The sequence below is a fragment of the Amblyomma mixtum genome, chromosome 2, assembly GCF_055824585.1.
Source record: "Amblyomma mixtum isolate Tamu chromosome 2, ASM5582458v1, whole genome shotgun sequence".
Classification (NCBI taxonomy): Eukaryota; Metazoa; Arthropoda; class Arachnida; order Ixodida; family Ixodidae; genus Amblyomma; species Amblyomma mixtum.
This window is the reverse complement of record NC_143013.1, coordinates 307863893-307891119: the sequence shown is the minus strand read 5'-3', so window position 1 is coordinate 307891119 and position 27227 is coordinate 307863893. Positions and strand designations below refer to the sequence as shown.

Below are 27227 nucleotides of genomic sequence, written 5' to 3'. Positions count from 1 at the left end.
TTGCTATATGACCGTCTATCCTGTACATAATGTGCAACATTGTAGGCTGTCAAATGCTATGATATGAATTGTGCTCCTTTTGCATGTTAAGATCTGCTTAGAGGGAGGAAAGTGAACTCTAAGACAGAAATTCAGTTCACTTTAATCCTTGAATAGTGCTGGTACGTGTGTACTCTAGGATTTTTAACCAGCTGTGGAAACGAACCAGGAAAATGCAGCAGTGCTAGCTGACTAGCTGCTCAATGTCAAATTGAAGTTGGTGTCTATCAATACTATGCATTCTAATTGCAAAGAGACTACCCTGACCAAAAATGGAGCTTTCATAAGCTAAAAAAGACCAAGAAACAAAATACAGGTGTCGCCGTCACCGGTCTGTTTCAGAAGTAAACTGCATGCGTCGACGCCGAAGTTTTGCGTGGATCCCAGAGGCTGTGTGCTACACCGCCATTCACTTCAGAACGATGGAAACCTGCCTCCTCATTGTGAAACAAGTGGCAGAAAAATTTTTAAGTTGTTTTGTCAGCCATAGATTTTTTTTCTTTCAATTTTTGCTACCAGACAAGTTAACATATCCAGAAAGAGGCAGATAATTTTTGCTGAGAGTGATGATTGGATGCAGTCATCCTCTATGTCCCTTTAAAGTCAGCACGAGCTCCCAGTTCTGACAGCAAGATGAGAAGTGCATGCACGCTGTCCTGGCTGGGCAGACTTTTACCTGCGGCCACACACTTGGTACTCAACAATCTTTTGTTGATGCCTCGGTGCGCCACTTATAAATAGATGATGCACCCGAGAAATATGGGTGCTGGAAGAGAGAGGGCTAATGTGTCACAGGCACCAACATATGGCTGGTCACTGGTGAACTCTGGATCTGGTCAAACAAGTTTTCAGTGATACAGTGCTGGCTCTGCTGCAAGGGACGATGGAGGGTTTGTTTTGGGAGGAGGGGAATTACTCCAGGCCTGCTGTTATTGTCAACGCAAAAATGATTCAGGAGTACAACAAAAACACCTGCAGGATGGACTGCTAAAAGATACACAGCACAGAGCACAAAACCAGGTGCACACAGAATCCAGCATACATTGTAGCCGCAGCTCTGCCGCCAAGCCGCGTGCCAACTGCTCTGTCCATCCCGCCCGATTCCCTGCATCATTCCACTTCACGGCGGATCCGGGAGGAAGGTATTCGGGCGCGCTGGTGCCCGGCCTCGAGTCACAACAACGAGCGCAGCAGGAAGGTCCACCGCAGGAGAGTGTTGTGCAGTGAGCCATCCAACGCTGCGGGCATCCGCGTGCCCGTACCTCCTCAGCCCACCCCTGCAATCACTCGCATTGCTGGATATGCCGGCGATGTTGGCGCTTACTTGCGATTCTCTTTGCAGTTCGTATCGTCCCTTTCGTCTTGATGACGAAAACACGCTCGAAGAGGACATTTTTTTTTTTCTTCACGCGTGATGATGACGCTCAAGTCCCGTCACCACCACTGTCGGAGAGAACGGTAATCGGGTCACAGCGGGGGGTTCATGGGCCCCGGCGGGTCGGCGGACGAGTCGGGAGATGCCATCTTGCACGTATACACCCAGCTGGAGATGGACACGTCGTCGCGGTCAGCAAGGCAGCGCATTCCGGTGGGACACACACAGCTGTGCACGCAGGAAAACAGAGATGTCGATCAGAGATGCACCGGTTAAGAGGTGACAGGCTGTGACCTAGCGGCACTCTGCTGGCCGCTCTCCTCGTTTATGTCTAGAGCGGACTCTGCTCGACGACGAGCCTGCATCTGCACCACCTGATTGCACCAATGGACGATCAGAGTGGTGCAAAGCTCAAACTCAAATATTCAAATGAACCGTATACACATGTGTTTTGGCATAGCTCCTCCGATCTTTACCACCGGCGTCTCATGGACATTAGTCAACGTTTAGAGCGCAGCACGCATGCTTGGGACGTCCTTTGGACGTCCTTCCGCAGTATGGAAAGTATATGTCCAGAGGGCGCCTCATGATTAGATTTGTTTGCTCGCATTCCTTTTTCTTTTCCTCAATGCCATTATCTCATACTATGCAAGCAGCCCCAAGCAAGTCGTAAAAAAGGCCGTGTTCAAAATGTTATATCTACTGCGTTGATCAAATCACTCAGAATGCAACGAATACACATGCGAAGCAGGGAACATAGAGCGGCTTTGACTCGAATACTCACACTTGTACGAAGTGGATCAAGTTCCTGTCGGTGGTGTGGTACATGAACCATCCGCACGGCGACGGTAATCTGCACTCAGTCTCGTTGCTGGTGTAGGTATTGTAGGTCATATAGCTCCTCTGCGCACACACAACACAGAGAAAGAAGGTGTTAATACCTATTAATACAGCATGGCGAAGCTGATAACACTCATCTGTCCTCAGTAAGGGCATTCAAAGCTTTGGTCAGGAATTTATACGATGCACCCTGCAAGTAGCTGTAGCATGCGCTTCATATCCTAAGAGATGAGCCGAGCGTTCCCACCTCTTAAATGCTTTGCAGCTTTAGAGGAGCTACTGGACTCGCGCAGCACGGCCCAGCGGCTGACCCATCAATGGTCTTGAAACTTTTGACAAAGGTTGTACGTACTCCATCAACTGCCAAGCACCAATAACGTTGTCAAAGATAAAGCAGGATTTTGCATCAAGCAACCGTGTCGCAGCGAATAAACGACTTTTGAAAATGGAATGGGGAAATCAGAGACTGTATTGAGGATTCGAAATTATCAGTAAATGTATTAGACCTCCAAGTGCAACGAGTAAAATATTACTAAAACGGTTGTCATTGCTCGAGGAATATAACCGGGAGAGAACTGTTCGTTGTGTGCTTATCTGCGTGGATGGTTTGGTTATGGTGGCTAGAAGGGGTAGTTTGGTGAAAGGGGAAGAGGGTAGAGACGTTGTTTCGAGGGCACTGCGACCCTGAAAGCTGCATAATTTATACTTCTGTACATATCAGGTTGCGAACACAGACGTACATTTAGTTTAAGCAAACAAGGGAAGGGGAATGAGGGGCTCGTTATAAATATGAGAGAAGCCAACAGCCACAGAAACCAAGGGGCACAGGGGATTTTTTAAATTTTATTTATTTATTTCGTGCTGTTGTTCGATTTAGATTATAGCTGAATATATTATCGCTTAAACCTAATTGATTAGAAAAGCAGAAGAAAAAACAACCACATGCCGCCGGTGGGATATCCGAACCCACGACCTCCGAATTACGCGTCCGGTGCTCTACCGCTGAGCTACGGCGACGGTTGTCAAAGCTTCTGATTTCGAGAGTATTTATGTTTACAAATAACCTAACCTTGGGAGTGTTCACCAGCGCTGGCTGTTGGCTTCTCTCGTACATTTAGTTTAGTTAGCTGTCTCTACCATAAGGCTTGAATTTTTGTGAGAAGGAAAAAAAAAAGCATTTTACACCACGTAGTAGTGTACCAGAATTAAGGGAACTGGATCACCATCTAGGAACTGAAATTGGCTGCTACTGCACTGAGAAGGAATTATAGAAGCGATGTAATTAATGCGCTTATTGGTGAAATAAAACTGATGGTTCGTTTCGTAACAGGGAAAGTAGCGTATCATGACAGAAAAAATCCCTTCGTACTCGCTTTGACACTACGTGAAACAGTGAATTTTCTCTAGAGAAATTTTTCAACTCAATTCAAAGATACCTCTTTTATAACCTGTTAAGTTGGCTTCCCCACGAGATACTTATTGCCTTTTTGGAATTCAGTAAGATTGGGACAGGTGCACGCATTGTTGTCATGTTGTCATGGGAACCAATTTAGCCGTTTCGCCTGATAAAACACGCCAAATTCGTCTACAAATTTTGTTTTAAACGTATGCTGTATCGTCATTAGACGGGCATCCCACATTGCGGTGAAGCCGGCTTAATATTTGTGAAATCGGTCCATTGCTGTCTTTTCTTGGCTATGCTTCAGCAACATCAGGATGCCTTTTTTAAAACTGCGTTAACACTAAAAAGAAAAAAAAAATGAATGCGGATTTTTGAAAGTTATTTCCCGGCTAACACCTCATGAGGGGCGTAGATGATTACTCCGGAGAAGGGTGCTCGACAGCATGATTTCTGTTAGCGTGGGAAAGCGCACTCAAGAGGCTCCCGCTGTAGCTGCTTGATGCACGGCTTATCTGCATCACTCGTAGCTCAGGCGGAAAAGCTCATTCGCACAATAATTTAACCCTCGCTTTCTGCTCCCACCACTCTTGCGGTTTGATCATCGCTTGGCGTAAAATTTTGTAGCGCGGGCCAGGAACCAATAAGAGGGTGCGCTTTCGAGAATGCAGTTACGGGACCAGTGACTACGTGACAACTCTGTGGTCACATGATCACCAAGGGCCTGGGAGCGGACCGGGCAGAAGTGCAGGTTTTTTTTTCTTTTTGCCTCTACAATAGAACCCACAGTAAATCCGGATATAGTGAAGTGAAACTGCCGTTCCGTTTCGCGTTCCATAGACGACTGTATAGTTTTTTTTTTCGGTTACAATGATTTTTTTTAAAGAAAACGATATAGTAAAGAGCGCATGGCTGCGGCTACGTACTTCCTGCAGACACCGCAACACGCGCGAAGTCCAGGATCGCGAGGTCAACTTTCGGAGTCAAATGAATACCAAAAACAATACAACGGCGCTTTTTTTTTAAAGATGGCTTCACCACTGAACTGAAAAGTTGCGAGAGGAAGCCAACTTTTAAGGCGAAAGCCTTTAATGGGCCGTTGTGAACAAAATGTCCTCCGCTTTTGACGGGTGTCCACCGAGATATGTGAGACAGTTATTGCGTAATTTCCTTTCCTCAAATACAATTTTCATTTTCTTCATTACGGTCCCTCTTTCTCTTTCTTCTTTCACTCCAACTTCCTCCCTTCGTCTGGGTGTACACCGAGACGACAGAGAATTACAGCGCTATTTACTTTCCTCAAAGGGCAAGGCATCGCGCCGAACGGGTGGCGACGTTCCGTTCACTCCCTGGCAGCGCTACAACACGCTGACGCGTTCCACTCCTAAATGCGAAGATTAAGCGTCATTAATTGGCAGTTAATTAATGCACCAACAGAATGTGAAAGTGTAGTCGCTCACTTTGCTCGTGGAAGCATTCACCGATACATGCGCAACTATCGCGTAGCAGAATGCAGCACTAAGGCTTTCGCCTTTCACCACTTTAGTCGCTAAAGTTCCTGGAAATTTTTTGCAGGCCATGGGGCCGTGAGTTGAAGCGCGCTGCGCACTAAAAACAAACAAACAAGCAAGCAAACAAACAAACAAAAAGAAGTAAAGCTGGCTATTAATGTAAAAACACGGCGGCGCGGGTCGCCCATAAAGGGAAGACAGTAAAAGTGCAGTGAGGAGGAGGGAAGGGGAGAAAAATGGCTGAGGCTTAGCTTAGGTTAAGCCTAGTCAGATGCGAAGCATATTGTCGCCGAGTTGCATATCGAGCACGCCGCTTGGCTAGACGTTCTTCACGCTCTTCATCAGTCTCTGTAGCACGCCGCAACTTTTGCTTCTCATTCCAACGAGCAGCCTTGTCTCCAGGAGGCATCTCTATCCCGTGTATGCCTAGCAGAGGCAGGCGCACCCCCTTGCCGCTCCAGCATCACGTGTTCACTACAGCGCACCTAGCGGCAGAAGCAGGAAACACATTGGTCGCGACGCCTCGCGCGACGGCGCGAGCTGGGGTCCCGTTTCTCCTATGTCGTTACGTCACGCATCACGTGGTCCTCCTTGGTAGCGACGCCTCGCGCGACGGCGCGAGCTGGGCCCCCGTTTCTCATCTGCTGTGACGTCACGCACCACGTGGTCATCCTTGGTCACGACGCCTCGCGCGACGGCGCGAGTTGGGCCCCCGTTTTTCATCTGCTGTGACGTCACGCATCACGTGGTATGACATGGAGGTCACGAAAGGTCAATGGTAACGACACCGCCGCGCTCGAGGAGCTGGGTTAGGCTATTTTAGTATGCTTCGCATAAAAGGGCGAACGTTGGCAGCATGACAGCCCGGAGCGCAGGGAAGCGGCGGCAAGAAGTGGAGGCGCGGCGGCAATGCGTGAGCGGTTTTGCCATGCTTGACGGTGTTGCTCGTGTTTCTTAACTGTTGCCTTTTTGATGGCAGTGAGGCTGCGGAAGACGACGCCGTGTTCACGCAAAACTTTGGTTTCCACATGAAATCAAACTCGGTCTATATTCATAGCCGCGTTGTATTCGCGCTAATGCGGTTCTTCCACAAGACGTGATCACATAAAATGTAATGACTGAAAATAAATAATTATGACATAAAGGGACGATTAGAAAACGATTGAAGATATTTCTGATTGTTTCTTTTAGCAATACTTTGTGTTCAGTAAGTAGCCAATTAATTGCCAGAGAGCATCCTCAGAGCCATGCCATCACCAACAACTGATACACTAAGGACCATGATATAGTACAGATCTTTGCTGGTCTGCGTTGCTTTATATAGGGTGTATTTAGTACTGTATTTAGTTCTCTCAATGTACGTTCAGCGAAGCAGCAGCACTTGGCTGTAACAAAAGACCGCTTAAAAAAAAAATAAGGTGCAGAACGGGGTAATGCTGCGGCAAAGATAGGCGCGTTAGCTGATTGTGGTCAGACAAAGCAGTACTCTACACCGAGAGGGCAATCGCCGAGGCGGCACACGCGCTTTCTTCCGACTCCGGACGAGCACGTGCGCGAACACGTGCGCGGCGACGGAGGGTCTCGTCTCCGCTGCGCCTGCCATTTCGGGGTCACGCGGCGCCGGGTCAGCGATCGGCCGAGCGCGTCGCTCTTGTCGGGAGCCTTCCCTCATCGCTTTCACGCGAAGGCTAGCGGTATCGCCGCGATAGCGGGAACCCCCTGGAAACAAAAATAAACAAAAAATGGGAGTGCGAGCGGCTGCTCTGAACACATCTCGGTGCCTCCGTTATCGAAGGCCAGCTTGTGGTGCGCTAGTAGACACGGTTTTGCATACTCACTCAACTGCGCTGTTAACTCGGTAATGGGTGTTGCGGGAGGAGATTGCGGAAGCAAGGCCGTCGAGGCAGTCTGTGCTTGAAGGAGGATATGAAAAGCAAGGTTGCAGTTTCTGCATATTTTCTTTTTTGCTCTTAACGGTGCGGAGGGTGTTAGGAACGGTAGTGTTTTCCCCTGAAATTTTGCTTTGTGCTGAAACGTAGAACAGCAGCTTACAAGTCACATGAGCTCACAAAGCGGTATTTTTGCTGCTCCGTCCACTGCCGCAAGCGAGAGTGACATATGTTTGGATTTTATGTGCTGTCGCTGAACGTGTCGAGCCGCTTTCGCTGCCAGGCGCAGCGCGAGCAAGCTCGCAGTCATCGTGCAGTCGTGTATCAGTGTGCGGTGTCCTGTGTCTTGTTTGCTCAAGATACACTCGCTATTATACTCCCACAACCACTACGTCCACCCTGAGATGTACCATAGAAATCATAATCATCTTATCCAGACTCGCAAAGCTCGCAGTGATGCTTTCCGGTATCCCTTCTTCCCACAGGTAGTTGAAATGGGGAATACGCTACTAATGTGAGTTGTGGAACAAAGTGACGTGTCTGGATTCGAGCGATGTTCATTTCTGCGAATGCACCGCTTTATACTGATGCGTTCTGTGTTTGTGGATATAGATGTTTTCTTTCGACTAACCCTGCTTTTCTTCGTAACCTTCTTTCCTTAAGGACCTTCGCAAGAGGGCTGACGGTACTGTTAAATAAATTTATCAGCGCTTCAGTTTTCAGTAGTCCGACACAGGTTATCCTGTGGCAACAATATACGAGTAACAGAACGTGGCTGGCTTTCAAAATACGAGAAGGGTCGGGGAAGACTGCTCCAGTCCCCTCAAATTGATGATGAAAATTTGTACAGTTTTTATTTGATTTCATAGCTAGAGCCTCACGCACGCAGGTTCAAAGAGGTGGCGGAGCCGCTTCATTGAACTTAACAGTGGATGTGAAACGTACTGGCGAGAAAACGGGGAGGAATCAGCAGCTGCCTCATGGTTAAGCTGCGTACCATTCCACCTCGTTGTCATAATGGATGCCATCATAGCGTAAGGCAGGTCAGTTTGACCACACAGCAACGTGGTGTTGGTGTGTCCCACGCTGCGTGCGTTGTCAACGGGGAGCTTTAGATTCGGGGGACTCTATTGATCAGGGAGATAAGGGAATAGCTGGACGCCAGTGCGCACGGGCAGGATGATAACCCGAGGGGGGTTGTGACATCTCATGTCATTTTGTCACGTTGCCTTGAGCACGTGCTGGCTTCTCTAACAACCTCTGTACCGTTATCTAAACCGTCATTACAACGTGCAACCTTCGTCGCAATAAATACCGCGGAAATCTCTGCTCATCAGGGTTTCTACGGTGACGTCACTAAAGACGTCAGCAATCACGCTGAGAGCGCATGAAGATACCAGACATCACCGAGGGCGCTTTCCCCGTCAAAGAAAAATACAATAAAACCTTGCGATAGTGCACGCGACTCAGTGAACGCAGGGTCTGGGGCCCCGAGCTCCGCTTTCTGGAGGAAAACATATTGCTTGCGAAAGTGACTTTAGCGTCTCTTTGAAAGCGCGTCGCTCTCGCCCTGAGGAGAGAACCTCGACACGTGGCGGGCAGCAGGCAGGCCCGGTTATTGTCTCATGACTTTTCGGCCGTCAAAATAGTCGTGTTTTCCGTCTCTGCCCACGCCTCATCTTTCAGTCCCGTGACTCACTGGAGACTGCGGACCCTTTGTTGGGCAGACCCCTGCGCGTGCCGTCGCTTGCACGTATACTCCAGCCGCGGTCCGAGCAGAAAGACGCGCGTCGTTTTCTTGGCGGGCTCACCCCGTATTGCGAGATTCTCGCCGCGTTGCGCAAACGGAAGTCTTCGGCTTCGCACTCTGGAAGCGAGAAGGAGGATGCGGCGACGTTGTACACTTAAACGAAGGCCCCGCGGTCTTCGCGCTTTTTGCGCGTGCCCACTCCCTCTCACGCTTCGTCTTGCCACATTCCACTCCCTACTCAGCGCCTTGACGCGGCGTTCTCTCTAGATAAAATGTGTCTTGACTGTCTGTCACAGAGGGCGACGCACGGCTCGCATCCTCGGCGTTTCTCCCCGCACCCTTCTGCCACTGACACCTCACCCGCTTGCTCTTCTATTCTTGTTTGCTTTTCTATTCTGTTGCGCTGACTCCTCTTTGACGGCGCTACCGCTTAAACCTCCGCTGTCAAACGGACGCGCGCTTCGTGAGTGCGTCTTCTAAAGAAAGGGACTTCGGCTCGGCGCTGTGTCTTGTTCGCGTACGCGCCTGTTGCTGTTTGCCCGTTACGGTCAGATCCACTTACCAGAACCGAACCGCGCGCACCATGGTCGGGAACAGCGCGGATTATTTTCGTCCGGTTTAGAGAGAGGATGATGGGGGGTACCACCGAGACTGTGAAAGGAACACCAGCCTCTAGAGCGGTGCTGCGTCACTTGGCGCACACGCAGATCCTGCTGTCCCGCATGGAGCGAGGGATCCTTTTTGCATTTTTTTTATGCGCTCTCTTCTTCTACTTGTCGCATCAGCCTTGCTTGAACGTTTCCGCTATGTCATGAATACGGTGGCACTGCCAACGTTGCTGACAGCACGGATTCTAACTTGCCCCGTAACACTGAACACGTTAATGAATTGATTTCACCTTTTTACCTGCAGAGCGATGCATCGAGAAGAAACAGACGTAATGGTGTCTTTCCTCGGCTTTTGCAGAGCACGAAGGCATGAAATATTTTCTTTATGGACACTCGTGCAGGTGCCCGCAGGTGTTTTCAGAGCGCGGAATGAATGAATGAATGAACCAAACTTTTTGTGGAGCAAGAAATTGCGGGTGGAATTGTTAGTCCAGGACCCCTTGGAGACGACTGCCTGTCTCGCCCGCAAAGCACCGCCGCGGTGGCTCAGTGGTTACGGCGCTCGGCTGCTGACCCGAAAGACGCGGGTTCGATCCCGGCCGCGGCGGCTGAATTTCGATGAAGGCGAAGTTCTAGAGGCCCGTGTGCTGTGCGATGTCAGTGCACGTTAAAGAACCCCAGGTGGTCGAAATTTCCGGAGCCCTTCACTACGGCGTCCCTCATATAGCCTGAGTTGCTTTGGGACGTTAAACCCCAATAAACCAAACCAAACGTTGAACCAATGCTTTTTCATCCTCCAGGCGTGAGCTAGCCAGCATCCCCTCCGGCTGCTTTTCATAATCTGTAGTTCCTGGTTCTTTTGGCGTGCCCACACCATATGATAAGAGTTTCGGATATATCTCGCAAAAAAGAAATTTATCGGAGTATAATGTCTGCTGTTTCTTACCTAGCAGCCAAGGTGTGCATTATTTTGGAGTTTGCTTAACGTTACTGCGTGCTTTAGTGAGCTCTTTGTGATCTTGTGGCTACATATTCCTTTTACTTTGTAATGCTGTAATAACTGTCGGTAAGTGGTTAGCCTTTCGCTCCTATGGCGCCCGGTAAGCGAGGGCTCGGACTGCGACCTGGCCGCCATTGTTACCCGGATAGTCTCGTGAGCAGTGATCATTCTTATCTTTTTGAAGTTTTGCTTCAGGATTGCTGCCGCCTTCGTGGCAGCTCTAAGGTCCTAATTCGATGAAGTTTCTGCAGGCGGCTTACGAGTGATCCCAATTTGATTATTTGGACCCGCCACGGCTAGAGTTACCGCTATCTCCTCGGCTTTCTCCGCTTTTGTTGTGCGCAGTGTGCCAACCGCGCTGTCTCGATCAGCACCTGTGGTTATGCATCGACACTTTAAAACGGTTTTCACGCATACGGGTTTTCTTACCGAACCCTAGCGTGCGGCTTTCATCGCATCTTCAGCATTCTGAATTCCTAGATGGTGAGTATAACACTTTAATTAGCACCCGTGCACTGTTAAAATAATGGCAGCCGTGGAGGCTGCGTTTAGACGGAGGCGAAACTCAGAAGACGCCCGTGTGCTGTGAGTTGCCAGTGCACGTTAAAGATCAACAGGGGGTAGAAATTAATCTGTAGCATCCGCCTATAGCGCCCTTTTCTTTATTACTTGTTTCTTCACCCCTCTCTCGCTGTGCGATTGAGGTGTCAGCAGAGAGTGAGACGGTTTACTGCGCGTTTTCTTTCCAAATAATCAATTTAGCATTTCGTAAAGAGTTACAATACGGGCGGAAAGACAGAAAAGAAACAAAGATGTCATGTGCCACGTCGCCTCCCGACAATCCCGCGCCATGCAGGCGCCTGGAGCGACACTCCAGGAACTACGACTGACATCTTTAAGGCCAGCGGGTCGCGCGTTTGGTTGTAGTTTAGATTGTTAGGAAGGACAGAACTGTTGACTGTAACCGTTTCCGGACGGCCGAGACCCGGCGCATTTTGTTGTCTTTTAAAGCGCGGCACTTCCGCGCCGTACATAACTAGGCGGCAGCCGAGCCCCGAGTCAAGCTCGTCTAGATTGCACAGCAGCGTGCGTGTGTCGTTGGCAGCTGGGGCGGGTTTCGGAGTCGTGTTTACCGACCTTCGCGCACGTCGTCGCTGCCGTCGTTGCTCGCCCGGAGCTGTCGCAACACTTTCTCCGCGCACTCGAGAGAGAGCTGTAGGGGGTCGCCGCCGATAAGCGCAGGGATCTGTAGCATAGCCGCGAGGCTGCAGAAGGTGTGCAGTAGCGGAACCTCGAGTGACCGCCTTGTCGGAGGGAGAGAAGCTATTGCTTCGGCCAAAGGGACGACTGGTGAACGGAGACAACCACTCCCAGAAGCAAATCGGAGGGTTGCAGCAGGATTAGCACTGCCCCCCTTTCCAGAACGCCTCTATCTTCGTAGTTTTAAGACGTGGTTCCGGCGCAAAAGGCAATAAAACGAGGAAAAAAATTATCAGGGCCACCTAATTACAGTATGTATTGACAATGCGTTGATGCCTTTACCAGAAGTGACGTCACTTCCTGTCTGGTAACGTTACTTCCTTCCGGCCAGTGGAAATCATCCGGTATGGTGACGTCACTTTCTCCAGCCAGTGAGCGAATTTTATGACCGAAGAAGCATTTTGACCCAAGGAGGCTTCTAATGAAGTCTCATTAATTTATAGATATAGTGCTGATTTGATAAAACATTGAAGGTTTAGGAATGTCGTGCCGCATATGCGTAGTCGCTCAGCTGCCGACACAACGTAGCTATAGTTGAGGCACGAGATAGTCAATGCACTGCTGTGCTAGCGCCGCTGGCATCGGAAATAAATGACAAAATAGCTTTTTTTTTTTGTGCTTACAAGAGTAGCTCTTTATTTTCCGAGGCTGCCGAGAGTTTTCGGATGAAGTGGTAAATACAGTGATGTGATAGCTGCGCCAATTGCGCCGGTGTGCGCCAAAAGGCGAAACCTGCTACATCCTGCTACATTTTTGTTATTCTGCGCCAAAGCTGCGCCGCCAAGCTGCGCCGCAATTCTGCATTCACCAAGAAAATGCTGGTGAATGCAGAGCTGCTCATCAACAATGGCATAAAGACGAAGAATTTTGGTGATATTGAAAGTGGGCAGGCCTTGCTTGCTGAAGGGAAAACAAGGCTTTCAGCTGCTGTTGACAAAATGTCGCCTAAGGCAGCCAACTAGGCAGTATTTTGTAGTTAGACTGAGTGATGTTGCTCACAGAAAAAAGGCACAGAATAGGTCCACTGCTTTTTGATAGGCCAAGAAGCCGAAAATTTGTGCTGTCGTGTACATAATTATTATTCAGTTCGAAACGTTGCTAGTGTTTTTTCATTGTTTTTCTGTAAGCTTGTGATCTGCGTTCTAGTCATTTTTAAATAAAAGTTCCAGTGAATTCCTTGTTGTCCAAAAAACTGCTGTCCTATAGGGCTTGGCGGCTATAACACAGGGCTGATCTATACTTGGTCGCATAAAAGATTACATGACACTGAAGTTCTAAAATTAGTTATTTGGGCCAACATATGATGTTTCACAATTGCCTCTAATTTAATTAAATTATTGCCAAAACCACGATCTGATTATGAGGCACGCCGTAGTGGGGGACTCCAGAATTGGACCACCTGGGGTTCTTTAATATGCACCTAAATCTGAGTACACGGGTGTTTTTGCATTTTGCTCGCATCGAAATGCCCCTAACATCCTATTGAACAGCACCTTTTTGTTCCCAAAGGTTTCCTCCTTATTTTACTATTTTACTTCTCGCAAAGTCAATTTTTTCACCTGGCAATGAGCCTTCAGCTGCTCCAAAAGCTTGTTTCCCTGCTCCAAAATTCCCTTTTGGCTGCTCCAAAAAGCTGCTCCAAAATGGCTTCAGCCAATCACATCACTGTAAATAAGAAAGCTTGGTGACGCAGACAATGTTTGGCGTTATGCGAGGCCATGAGGCAAAGCAGAGAAACTGTGGAGCGCATTCTAACGTAGATATCTAAAATGTAAGACCTCTTTAAATACAACTATTACATCGAACTAACGTAGGAATAGCAGAAATACTTGAAACTGGGCTTGTTGGTGCATATTCGCGAAAGACATGAGAGCGCAAAACGGGGACACGGACGAGGAAGGGAACAGGACGAGCGCTGCTGTCTTTCGCGAATAGCAGAAAGCCGGGAGGGGAGCTTTGAGTTTTCAAAACGCCAAGAAAGCTGTATTGAGAAAGTAGAAATATTAAAAACGAGTTATAGAGGACCTATCAAAAGCGATAGATTCTAACTGATTAGGCAGCCGCTTACCACTACGTTATTAAACAGCTTCCACCTATAACGCCTGACCACGAAAGCCAGGAGGCAAATGCGGAACTTTGCAACGTGTTATAGCTGCTGAGAGACATTTATATCGATCGGTGTCAAAGTTCAGGCGACAACGGCTGAAAATCCAAGTTCAGTACCTCTCAGAGATTTTTACTCTAGCGTGCGTAACTTGTGTGCTGTCAGTCCATCGTGTTAGACATCCGAGCGCTCAAAAACCGAACCCTTCCTCCTCGGCTTCTGTCAACAGGCGAAAGCCGTGAGTGATAGCAGGCGCAGCTCACTTGACGTCGCTCGTGTTTTCAATGGGGCGCCGCGGGAAACCTGACGTCACAAAGCTCGCGAAGGGCGTGTCGTGACGAAACAAGAGAAGCGAGTGTGTGGTTAGCCTCATCCAGCTGGCTGGCGCAGCCATTTGATAAGCCATGACCGATTCCGCCCGCCGCGGACGCTGCGTTATTTAGTAATGCGTCATGCCCTCCTCAGACACGTGTCTTCCATGTGCTTTTCGCGCGTGCGAAGTTCTGCTCGGGAAGAACCGACTCTAGGGTTGTTACTAAGCGCTCGTCTGTTGAGACCTCCCCCCTTTATCCGCCGTCGGCTCACCCACACGATGGCCTTTAACGTTAATGTTAGCGATGACTAGTTTGTCTCGCGACCTCGGAGATAACCCTAGCGAGCGCGTTTGAAGCACGCGCGCGGGGTGTTCCGGACACTTTCGCGCGTTTGAGCGTCGCATCGCTGCCCTTTTAAGTGATCCTCAACGGTCGGAAACTGAAGCTTGTCGGCAGAGGACGAGTAGTAGTACAGACATGAAGTTGCCCTTATCAACAACGATAAGGTTCGAGAAGGCCCCTTATTTAACAAAGTCGCCATTCGCATAACGATCGTTTTGTCCTTTACTCGCATCATGCGGCGGCTGGATGGTTGGGGTATTCGGCTGCTCGCGTGTATGCTGTGCGATTTTAATGCTCGTTAAAGTACCCCATATGGTCGCATAGCGCCCGTACTATGGCGCTTCAAAAAAAGAAAGAAAACGAGAAAACGGATGCAGAGAGACATTCGAGGCTCTGTGCAATGCGAAAAAGAAAAGCCGCTGAATGCGACGGCATTTAAAACGCCTGCAGCGACACACGTGACCAACACCAGCCACGTGTCGAAGAAGAGGGGATGGCGGCCAGGACGTGTTGCTCGGCCGAGACGAAGGTCCCAGCGTTCTTTGTAGCGCGTGCTGGTGCCTGTTCCTCTCCTCCAGCACTTGGACGGTTATGATCAAGCGCATCACTACGCGCCAAAACCCTCGACGAAAGCTGAGCTCGCTTTCACCTAAAAAAGGGGCCGATGGCTGAGGCTCCTTAAGGCTCGAGTGCAGCTGCCACAATCTATTAGACTCCCTGGAATGCGCTGCAGTTTCCGCGCAGCGCATTCCAGGCCTACATCACACGATGAAGTGATCGACTGTCAGTTTTTTTCTATCACATGTTAAGCGTCCACAACGTCGATAGCTTGCCGCACCAGAACAGATTACAAGCAGAATTATCTACTTGTCTGGAGCTCGGACAATAGCATGGTTTTTGTCCAGGCATGAAAATATGAAAAATCTTTGAGATGGGCCTGCTCGTTTCCCACATGCCGAAATGTTCATGCACCGGGTGTGATTTCAATCCTTGTCATTGTTTTTTAACTCGTTAAAGGTCCTGTTACCCACAAAATCCGGCGTCGGCTTTGTGAGCGAAAAATCACGAGCATAACTCGGCAGGGGGTGCAGAGCAACCTAGGAGGCAGGTGATCAAACCACCTAGGTCACGTGACCTTGCGGCTTCATCACAGCCTGCCCACCGGACAGTGAGCAAACTGGCCACCATGGCATCTCGCATTTAAATTAATGCTCGGTCTCTCGGGCAGAGCAACCTGGTTCGTACGAGGCACATCGCTGGGAGCACTTGCCATCGCAGGGCGGTGGCGCACCGTTGCACCACTGCACCAGGAGGGGTATGAGGACTCCCAAAGATCTAGGAATTTAAAGTAGACAATGACCTTCGACATATATGGCAATTAACCCATTATGCTATCGCGTCCTAGCCTTAAGGTGGAGCGCGTGTGTCCTCCATTTTTTTTTTTTGGGGGGGGGGGGGGGGGGGGGAGGAGGGGGTTAGGAGGTTTAACGTGCCAAAGCGACTCAGGCTATGAGGGACCCGTAGTGGAGGGCTCCGGATAATTTGACCACCTGGGTTTCTTTAACGCGCCCTGGCATCGCACAGCGCACGGGCCTCTGAAATTTTGTCTCCATCAAAAAGCAAGCGCCGCGGCCGGGATTGAACCCGCTTCTTTTGGGTCAGCAGCCGAGCGCCGTAACCGCTGAGACACCGCAGCGGCTCCCTCCTCGTGATAATAAGGAAGGAGGGAAAGGAAGTGTCCGGTTCTCACCACTTCAGACGTTTTGAGCCTCTATAGGGTGCCGTAAGTACTCGACTTTTAAGGCTCAGTAGAAAACCTTGCGGCCTGATAACGTTTGATCAAGTCTGTGAATCACAGCGTTTAAGATTTATGTCTGCTGTACATGAAAAAAAGCTATTTTCTAGGAGTTAAGCACTGTAGGCTTTTTTGGCATGTGGATTGCAAATCGACATTGGACGATGTTCCCACGTGCCTCTATACTGTTTTTCGGAATTTCCGGCTCGGGCTCAAGTGCCCGCGGCCTTGACCGCAGGCTGCATGCAGTCTTAGGCCTCGTGCTCGAGCTTTGTTACCAGGACCGAAGCGGGAAGCGTGCAGCCGCCTACGGCTCGTCTTTACAGAAGCGCGCGCGATGCTTCGCGATTGGAGGTCTTTTTTCTCCGAATCTCGGACAGTGTCCTGCTCCGGGGTTGACCTTGATAACGCCCAGTTCTTCTTGGAGTCGGCCTCTTTCGCCCGAAACTGCAATCTGAGACAGCCTCGGGGCACGATGGGGGAAGGGGAGTTCTCAGTATAAGCTGGAATCTGGGCTCTTGTCTCGCTCACTCAGTTACCGTGCGCAGCTGCAATCCGACAAAATGAAAGCTCCTCGAGGAACGCGACCGATATGACGTTATGTCACGTCACTGTCTACCTCTTCTCTTCCTCATCGTCAGATCTGCAGGAGACACAGCTATCTTGTCTCTGACGCACCCGCTATGGAAACGCACCCGAGACCTGCCTCAAGCAGCTTCTGGTATTAGGGTGTCCCGCCACTCTTTTTTTCTTCTGCGCTTGCAGGAGTGCCGTCGCGAGTGCAGAAGATGACGATAGTTGGCGGTGATTGATTGCGTCGTCTGCCGACTCTGTGTTGTGTGCGCAGGGCGGGCAGTGAGGTTTGACAGCTGCCGGATAAGATACGTCGGCCGACTCCGCGGCCCATCGAGTACGACTCCTGTGTTGGAGGGGGTGCGAAGAGAGTGCACATCGTGCGGGGCATTTGGTTTCTGGGCGCGCCGTCAGCGTTCTTGTCGCTCGGCGGTCGGTCGCGCGACCCGCCAGCAGGCGGAGGTGAATGTCCTCGCCGCAGGCATCCACGGCCGGGGAATCCCCTCAGCTTTGAAGTGGCGGTTCGCACCACAGACCGATGGCGTCACGCAGACTCGACATACATAGTACACCCGACCCCTCTGTCAGTCTGTAGTGTGGGAGCCAGGAAAAAGGACAGGCGGGTCGACCACGCTTAGAAATATTTTGTAGGCTTTCTATGAGGTTCTTGTTGACTTTTCGCAGTTCTGCAGACAAATGCTCCTTTGACGACGCTGCATACACTGTATACGTAGGCGTAAAATGTGTCTTCACTGCTAAATTAGCAGGACCAAAGAAAAGCGAGCCACGAAGAGAGACAACAGACAGGAACAGCATCTGTACTGCTTGCCTTCTATCATCGCGGTTGATCTTTCTTTTGCACTGCTAATTAACCGTTGACTAACGTGAACCAACTAGCCAGGCAACGTGTTTTAAGTTCTATTTCTTACTGTCTACTTGAGCTCTACAAAATCCTTAAAGATAAAAATCTACTTCGAAGTATTTGCTGTTGTCTAGGTATATCGAATATACACAGAGAGAATGATATTGAAGCTTATTTCCTTTTGTTACATGCGCTCTTTAGACGCTCTGCATGCTCAAGTGTTTTCTTTTTTTTATCTATATACTGTCTGTAGACTGTCTGTTTATTTTCTGTAGAAACTTCGCTATGGCTCGCCTCCCCCCGCTCCTCGACCAGCAGCAGTGCCTCAGCAACAGGGCAAGGTTGCTGCGCCGCACCGTCACGTGGCAGAAGCCTGGCCGGTGTCTCTTTTCCTGTCGAATCAGCTGAGTGCGATACGTGCGCGCAGGCCACTGCTGACAGCGCGCTCAACCGTGGCTATCGAACCCCGCAGTGCCGCTTCTCCGCAGACTTAGCGCAGATAGGCAGAAACGCATCGCAGGAGTCACCACTGACATCCGTGCAAGGACGATTCACTTTCACCGCATGCACTATCCAGCGCTGGTTCGGCGTTGACACGCGCCTTACACGTTAGCTGGAAGATCGGCTGTAGTTTGCATGCCTGTGAATTCATTGAATTCTGTTCCTCGCTCGTCTCTAATTTTCGTTATGTCTTAGTTATTCTCTTGCCTGCCAACACGTAATGTCAGCAACAATACATAGGTGAGAGAAAGAGCGAGCCAGACGGCATATTTCATTAAGAACAGATATTTTAGCCGACATTTGAAAAAGCGTTGAAATGCTACTCTGTGTTGAGGAGGGGTTTCGAGCGAAGCAGGTGGTAAGAAAAGTGTGTGGAAAAAAATTATATATAATAATAGAAAATAATACAACATGCGATCATTGAGGTGGGGTGGCATGCACATCGAAGGGGAATGCGAAATCGCTTCAAAATTAGGGAAATTCAATGCCCTGCAGATTGGCAGAGGAGAAGTTCAGTGCACGGATGAAAGTTATCGGTTTCGTGTCGGCCAAATAGGATTACTAAATTTATCCTGGTGTGACAAAGATTTGTTCACCGAAAAGAGTACTGGTTAAAGATAAAAGAACCAACGGGCCAGCTACGATCATACGCATTCCGTTCCTCCTTGGTGCAAACGGGAACTGTCTTCGAGCGCTTCATGTTATGTCGGGTTTAGCGTCCCGAAGCTGAACTTTGTACTGTAGGTTAAGCCTGAACTTATAAACTTCGCATCGTTTTCGAAGGTGCAGTGCTTTTTTCTTTCCCAGAACACTCAATAAAATTTTAACATTATTACGCTGAAGTGATGGTTATTGAACGGTGATGGCTCAATGAAAACCTCTGCAATGTGTTTAAAAAAGTCTGAATCGAATGAACTTCCGTATAAGTTCGCATAAAAATTTATCGGATGTGACTACAAGCTCTCTATTCATTGGAAGCACAATTTTGTCGGCATTATCTCGAATTTATTACTACCCAATGAACTTCTTAATACAGATTATATATTCATTTTTTCAGAACTGTCCATGTACCACCAAAATCCGCCGCCACCACTGCCATCAACATCATCAAATTCATTTCTGTAAGGGAGGGCGACATTTCCAATAAGCACGCAATACCCATTGGGTATCAGATACCTCTGCCTCAGCGCACGACACGCTCGGGACATCAGATTGTGTCTAGCAAGACCTGTGCAGAACATTCTTGGACTGCCGCGATAACCGCCAGTTGATCAAGAATACTGCGACGTTAGGCGACAATACTTTGCTTGCTTAGCGGTCGGACGTTCGAAAGATAGACAGTTCAGCTTTCTTGTGTTTCATTGACTGGCATGCCGCCATCACCACTTGACTTATGTATATACTGTAACCCCCGAAGACTTGTCATATGACATGTTGGGACTACCTAAATACTAGTATGTCGTGTTTAACGTCCCGGAATGAAAAATGAACTGTTTTGGGATACGCTGTAATGGAGGGCTCTGGACATATCGCACAACACACGGGAATATTTGCACATCGTCTTTATCGAAACGCGGCGCCGCTGCCGGGATTCGATCCCGCAACCTTCGGATCAGCAGCCGAACGCCAAAGCCACTTAGTCACCGCGATGGATACTACCTATATACGATAGCCAGCCTTGGGGGCTATTGGTCATGCACGATCCTGAGCAGGCTTCGGCTCTTGTTATTCGTCATTCACCCGAATATGTCTTTTTTTTTTCCTAGTATAATTCCTTATTATTCTGGCCCTTGAATCCTTTGTCCCCGCACAGGCAAATTCTTGCCGGAAAGCCTACTCTCACAAGCATTAGTCGTGCCGTGCTACTCGACGGAGTTTTGCATGGTACCGAAGGGGAACATACATCTCTACAGGCTCTCATAGGCGTGTGGTCCTACCGCGACTGGTGCATCATAACAGAGCCGCGCACCGCTGAGAGTCATTGGAAATTTGGGATCATAGCGAAGTATTTATCCCTTCATCGTATACAGAACGCGCGAACGATCGCAGGAAACGGCTGATTCGGTATTTTTGCTCCTGTTTCCTCTGTACTTGATAAGGCTCGAGTCATGGCAAGCGTCATCACAACGACAAAAAGTGAGCCGGCGAGTGTGCTGCGAGTTAGCGGCGCTCTTCAAAAAAAGCAACGAAAAAAACAACAACAACATATACGCTCTTTCTCATCAGTTGCTGACTCTACAACTGGCGACATAACACATCCCGAGAATTGTGAACAGCCGACGTAGAAAGCCAATGGACAAAAAGGAAAGTCATTGCATTATATTAAAAAAAATAAAAATAAACGAAGACAGGCCGAGGTAGGCTGCGAGCCTTTCTAACAAAGTTATACCCAACAATTCTGGACAAAATCATTTTTCAACGGCAAAGACTTATCAACGCAATTTTTTCATATGATGCAAGAATTCACTACAACAATCATTATGTACGAAGATCTCCCATCGGCATGCTTGCATTTTTCTGCTATTAACGTTTTTGCTATTGTCAAAAACTTTCCCCTTCGGTTTTCTATGGCAGTCATAACTGCTTTATGACAGCGATGGAACAACTTCAAAAGAAAGATTTTGCTACGCATTGGGAGAATGGACCATTAACTTCAATTTTTACTTAAAGCTACCTTACAATATTCGAATAGCCAAAATTTTTGTCCGAGAATGCTGCATTGCATCGCCATATTGTTCGCTGGGCTGTCTTGGAAGCGGCAGCGGAACCGGTTTGCAACAGCCCAGAGAGGAAGCATTCCGGCGTCTTACCCGCCCCATGGAAAGGTCTCTGCAACGAAAGCTGCGGCCCCAAAGATTACATCCAGGACTCCCTGACCGATTCACACAGGTCTACGGACTGTGGACCCTGGTCATCATGCATGTAGAGTGGGCGCTTGGCGTCGAGTGTGGAAGGCTCGACCTGTCCGCGTAGCTCTCACCGATAAGGCGCCTTTCTCGCCCAACAAAAGGAAGTACGCCATTCAACCCGGAGATAACGACTGGCGGGCACCTCGGCTATGACTGCGACTCTTCAGGGTGACTCACACGCTGAGGCCACATACGCGCGACAGTGACATGACATCACTGTGCAGGAAGCTAGGTGCAACAGCGCGCTCCTTTCCCGAGCATTGGCCAAGGATGCGATAAGATTGATACAAAGACGCGAAACTGGTGTTTCCCGGAAACCTCGCACAGTTAGAGCGAGGAGGCGGCTAAATCTGTGGGAACACACCTGAACCGAAAGTTGCAACCGCTTGCATCAGCCTCGAGTGGTCTGCACGGTGAGGAGACACAATCTTTTAAACGGAGGTGCGCTAGCTCTCTGTGTGGAATGCGACTGCCACAGTGTGCTATAGATACGCCGACGAAGGTGTGGACGCAGTAACTAGTAGGCAAGCTCCTTAACTACCTGGCTAGGAGGTGTGTCGTTCAGCTGGCGACTCCAAGCTGAAACAGGTACAGTCTTTGTCAAAAGTATACAGCCCAAGGGGTCTGCTTCTGAGCCCTGTAGCTCAGCTCCCGTTGTACACTCAGGAACCATAATCTCACAAAGTCGGGAGGAACTTAAGTCCTCAAGCCTCCCAGCTCAGGACAGTCAAATGTGCTTAAGAGCCCCGCTTACAAGGCTTGGAAGCAAACCCTTTGGGCTGTATATTTTTGACGAAGGCTGTACAGCTGTACTGTGGATGGCTCTGTGGATAAAGCAGTTGAGTTCTGACAGCAAGTGATGGTAGGAGAGAGCAAGCATGAGCTATTAAAGAGTACAGTTGTGGTATTCTAGAGCTACAAGTAATCGTATGGACACAGAATTCAAATGACGATGTCCAGCAGCCCATATAGGCTGTAAAATCTCAGTTTAGTCTTCCGGCTGACGGTCTTACTTTTCCAAATTGCCTATACCGAATTTCGATGGAGGCGAAATTCTAGAGGCCCGTGTACTGTGCGATGTCAGTGCACGTTCAAGAACCCCAGGGGGTCGAAATTTCCGGAGCCCTTCACTACGGCGTCCCTCACAGCATGAGTCGCTTTGGGACGTTAAACCCCAATAAACCAAACCAAATAGCCTATAATGATTAAAAATATGCGACTTCTAACTTCATTAACAAGCTGGCCAGCAGCATATCAACGTACACGGCCATGATAAATGGTTTCCGCGCAATATTTTTAGGTCATCATGTTGCATGATACGAGAATGTCGTGAAAATCGCCGAAATGCGCAACGCCTCAGTGATCGTTGTCGCAGCTCGAATAATTGTGCTGCAGCCTTCAGATTGCCTCTAGTCTTCGTGGGCTCACGCGTGAAAGTTAATTTCATCGAGGCACATATAAATCATCGCGTTTCGCTCGTACATTTTTGCGTTTTTACATAAAATAGATGCATTCTCTACCGTAATACATGATTCGTTCTCGTGCAGATTAATTGCATGATGCAGTCAGGCCCTATACATTTAAAGGAGATGTATAGCGAAAGAAACAAAGTTAGAAGGGGATCATTCATAATTACCCACAGTATTTGCTTTACTTTTCTTTTATAGGTACACACACATGCGTCTCTGTGCTACGACATCTATGTGCGACTTTTTACTGCACAGACCGACGCCTCGCTTATCCATCCCGGCTTCGCGGTCGCCTTTCTTAACTTTCAGCAAGAAAAGAAATACAAATATGGTTGCATAGTGATCATTGAACAATTCAGCATGAAATTATAAACACCTAAACGTCTGATTATCCATACGACTGCGAATAAAGTGCGAGCGTGGCATTTGCATCTTTTACCGAAACTTTCTTTTGTTTTGTTCTAGTACAGTTTATGATAAGAATATTATACGCATCATGTCATGCTGAATTATTTCGTATCGAATTATCGCTAACCCTATGCGGAGCTGTGCGGAGTGTATAGGATTTGTTTCCTGACATCTGAGAAGCGATATCGTCACTGAAAACTGCATTCAATTTCATTTGTGGACAGCGTCAGCTATAGAAAGGCTTACATACACAGTGTACGCACACCAGGAGGCATATGCTCATCGTGCAAGACAAAGAAAGTAAAAATTCACATAATCATCATCATCATCAATCTGACTACGCCCACTACAGGGCAAATGTCTCTCCCACGTAATAAGGGAGTAATTACTCATTGACGTCCACCCGAGCGCAGCCATACGGCTACAAAGGAAAGCTATACAGCTTCCTCAGAAACTTCGTAGTTAAAGAAAAATTCGTCCTGGTCCGGGGTTCGAACCCGGGACCACCGCTACACCGGAGCAGTCGCTCTACCAATTGAGCTAACCGGGACGGCAAGCTTATGGTAGGGCGAGAGCGAATTGATCAATAACTCGAAGTGGGAACAGTGTTGACCAAATGTTTAGGGGAATCCCCCAAGGTGGAGTAGATTTCTAATAAGGGAGTAATTACTCATTGACGTCCACCCGAGCGCAGCCATACGGCTACAAAGGAAAGCTATACAGCTTTCTCAGAAACTTCGTAGTTAAATAAACTTTCTCAGAAACTTCGTAGTTTCATTAACTACGAAGTTTCTGAGGAAGCTGTATAGCTTTCCTTTGTAGCCGTATGGCTGCGCTCGGGTGGACGTCAATGAGTAATTACTCCCTTATTAGAAATCTACTCCACCTTGGGGGATTCCCCTAAACATTTGGTCAACACTGTTCCCACTTCGAGTTATTGATCAATTCGCTCTCGCCCTACCATAAGCTTGCCGTCCCGGTTAGCTCAATTGGTAGAGCGACTGCTCCGGTGTAGTGGTGGTCCCGGGTTCGAACCCCGGACCAGGACGAATTTTTCTTTAACTACGAAGTTTCTGAGGAAGCTGTATAGCTTTCCTTTGTAGCCGTATGGCTACGCTCGGGTGGACGTCAATGAGTAATTACTCCCTTATTAGAAATCTACTCCACCTTGGGGGATTCCCCTAAACATTTGGTCTCTCCCACGTCTCTCCAATTAACCCTGTCCTTTGCCAGTTGCGGCCACCGTATCCCCGCTAACTTCATAATCTCATTCGCCCACCTAACTTTCTGCCGCCCCCTGCTACGTTTGCCTTCTCTTGGAATCCACTCCGTTACCCTTAAGGACCAGCGGTTATCTTGCCTTCGCATTATATGCCCTGCCCAAGCCCATTTCTTCCTCTTGATTTCGGCTAAGATGTCATTAACCCGCATTTGCTCCCTCACCGACTCTGCCCGCTTCCGATCTAATAACGTTAAACCTGTCATATTTTTCTTTCCAAAGCTCGCTGCGTTGTCCTTAGCTTAAGCTGAACCCTCTTCGTTAGCCTGTACGTTTCTGACCCTTAGGTGAGTACCGGTAAGATACAGCTGTTGTGGACTTTTCCCTTAAGGGATATTGGTAAACCGCCATTCATTATCTTAGAGAACCTGCCATATGCGCTCCACCCCATTCTTATTCTTCTGGTTATTTCCCTCTCATGATCCGGATCAGCGGTCACTACCTGCCCTAAGTAGACATAATCTCTTACTACTTCCAGCACCTCGCTACCAATTGCGAACTACTGTTCCCTTGCTAGACTGTTGAACGTTACAGTAGCTTTCTACATGCTAATTTTTATCCCCACCGTTCTGCTCTGCCTGTCTAACTCATTTATCATGCTTTGCAGTTCATGTCCTGAGTGTCTTAACAAGGCAATGTCATGTCAAAATTCACAAGGACATCTAATTTCATTGTATGTTGGCAATGCAGCAGCATTAGCAGCGGTCGATAACTTCACTGGACATGACGTTATTTCCGATTTGTGGCGTCACGTACTGTCGGTGACGCCGCTTTCCTCCTTCCAGTCGGAATGCTCCGGACTGGTGACGTCACTTCTCTCCAGCCAGTGGGTCGCATTTTATGAGCGACAACGCATTTTGGCACTATGGAGTTTTTAATGCTATCGCAATGAAACATTTCTGCGTAGCTGTCGGGCTCAAGAAGATGGCAAAGCATGGCGGCTACGATTCAATTTTGTGAGACGAAACTTGCGCATAACTCGTTTTTTTTTTTTTTTTGAAAAACGCAACAAAACGAGGGCGGGCAGGCGCTTATGCAGAGAGATGTCTATGCCCATTGACAAGAGAAGCCAGTTGGCGCTGATAGCTTTGTACCTGCGGACTAAATTCTGTGGTGATGGAATCCGCGAACTCCTCGCTTTGCGAGCTGGGAGGGTGAAGCTTGTTGTCGGCCTGCAAGGAAAGCACGTTTAAGCAGAAAGTAAAACAAAAGAGAAAAAATCAAAAGAAGCCCCATCGCAGTGAAATCTGTTTGCACCGATATTCACTAAGAAAAGAAATGAAATTCATCCCCTGGAATGTGTATGTACTCAGTGCTAAAAAACCGCGGCATGTTAGAAACGACGTATACTGAGCGCTTGAACGTACTCACGGAGTGCAGTGACTTGTCAGAAAACGAAATGAAATGACGTCAGCGGTCCTTGTCCATCTCTGAGTAAAGTGTGTGTCGTTAGAGAGTGAAAAGTAAATAAAGAAGAAAACACTGAGAATAAAACTTGACTTCCCGGAAATGCGTCATTCGGAGTTTGTACCTCTCCCGCTCAACAACTTTGCAACTTTAACTCTTCGTGTGTCTTTAACACCTCCACAGTTAGCAAATATATGGCGACTGAAAAATGGGCAACTAAAATCAATGAACACCTTTCCCACAAGATGACTGCGTTTCATTGTCGCAACTATGTGCCATGGCTTGTCACTGCGAGCCAAATAACGTGTCGGAAAGAATGCTTTCATCTACAGACACAGCCTATTACACTAGAAACTAGCGGAGTGTTAGTGGTGGACGCTTTTATTGCACGTGTAAGCGCCACTGAAGCTCAGCGGATCCGGCATCAGATTAAACCCGGATTCTCTTTAAGGCTTTTGTCATGGATACCAGAAACGAAGAATGCACTGAAACCAAGCAAGCAAGCAAGCAAGCAAGCAAGCAAGCAAGCAAGCAAGCAAGCAAGCAAAAAAAAAAAAAGGAAACACGGGCAATAGGAACAGAGAGGTCATGCGGTGCGCTCTATATATGTTGCCTGCCGCTTTATTTTCTTCCATAAATGCGAACGCTTTTATTGGCATATTTTTAATTTTATCTCAGGTATATATTTTTCGTGCGTCGGGCATTTCTTTCGTTATATACTTTCGTGATGTCTCTCTAAACCGGTGTCGCTGTCGCAGTCAGCTCCATGGCTCACGCGTTGCCCACACTCGGCCGTTGTCTATAAGCTAGTCTGTAGCCTCTGCGTGTGGTTTACAAGCTTATGTATTTCGATACTCTTCCCAGTGCGACTTACGCGGAACCGTGGAGTCACTGCCTCTAGCATAACCAGAACTTCGTTCTTGCACGGCATGCATCCAACCAATAATAGCGAGTCCCGTAATATGAACCGTGAATTGCTATCACTGCGTCTGCTTCATATTATAGATCAGAAAAAAAAGAGAGAGAGAAAAGGCATGTCTCAGTCTTAAGCAGGGCTAGTTCTCGAAGCACACCGCAAGTGTGGTTAATACGTGCGGTCCTTTTATATATGACCTGCATTGAAATTTTACTTTACGCCTGTCCTGTTTCTTCCTCACTTGAATAACACGCGACCCGGAATTTTCACGAACTCGGAGAAAGTGGCAGCGACAGCAACATCTGTCATTATGTCTTCGTGATTGCGTTAAGCTCATTTAGGCAACATTGCCTTTGGGGAAAAAAACAACAACGAAACTCGTTCTTTTCTAATAGACCGATTTCACAAAGCCTACTGCGCATGCGCGCGTTTACCGGAAGTAGCCAGCCGCCATCTTGGCTGTAGTCCTTCGTGGCGTCGTCTGCACGACAGCCTACATTACTTTGCGCCTTGACTGGCATTATACCCGGCCGCAGTAGCTTTCCGCCGTTTCGTTTATTGTGTTGAGCTCTATAAAGGAAACAGAGGCTCCACGGCGGAGTTTCGATGGGTGCAATGCTAATCGCGGTAGGAGCAGCGCAGAGAGGGTGGTCAGTTGCCGCATGAAGTGGAGGGGC

The 27227-nt window shown here is 48.4% G+C and overlaps 1 protein-coding gene across 2 annotated transcripts in view; it reads right to left on the bottom strand.

Moving 5' to 3' along the window:
• Positions 1-1397: 1397 nt before the first annotated feature.
• LOC149364871 (uncharacterized) overlaps positions 1398-27227 on the bottom strand; it is a 38980-nt gene continuing 13150 nt past the window's right edge. The window contains exons 2-4 of one of the 2 annotated variants that reach the window (XM_089574817.1): positions 25322-25399; positions 2199-2317; positions 1398-1642 (exon numbers count right to left, since the gene is read on the bottom strand). In XM_089574817.1, coding sequence (XP_089430943.1) covers positions 1507-1642; positions 2199-2317; positions 25322-25399 — 333 coding nt within the window. In that variant the 3' untranslated portion in view covers positions 1398-1506. The remainder of the gene's footprint in view (positions 1643-2198; positions 2318-25321; positions 25400-27227) is intronic. The other variant, XM_089574818.1, reaches the window with a different exon arrangement.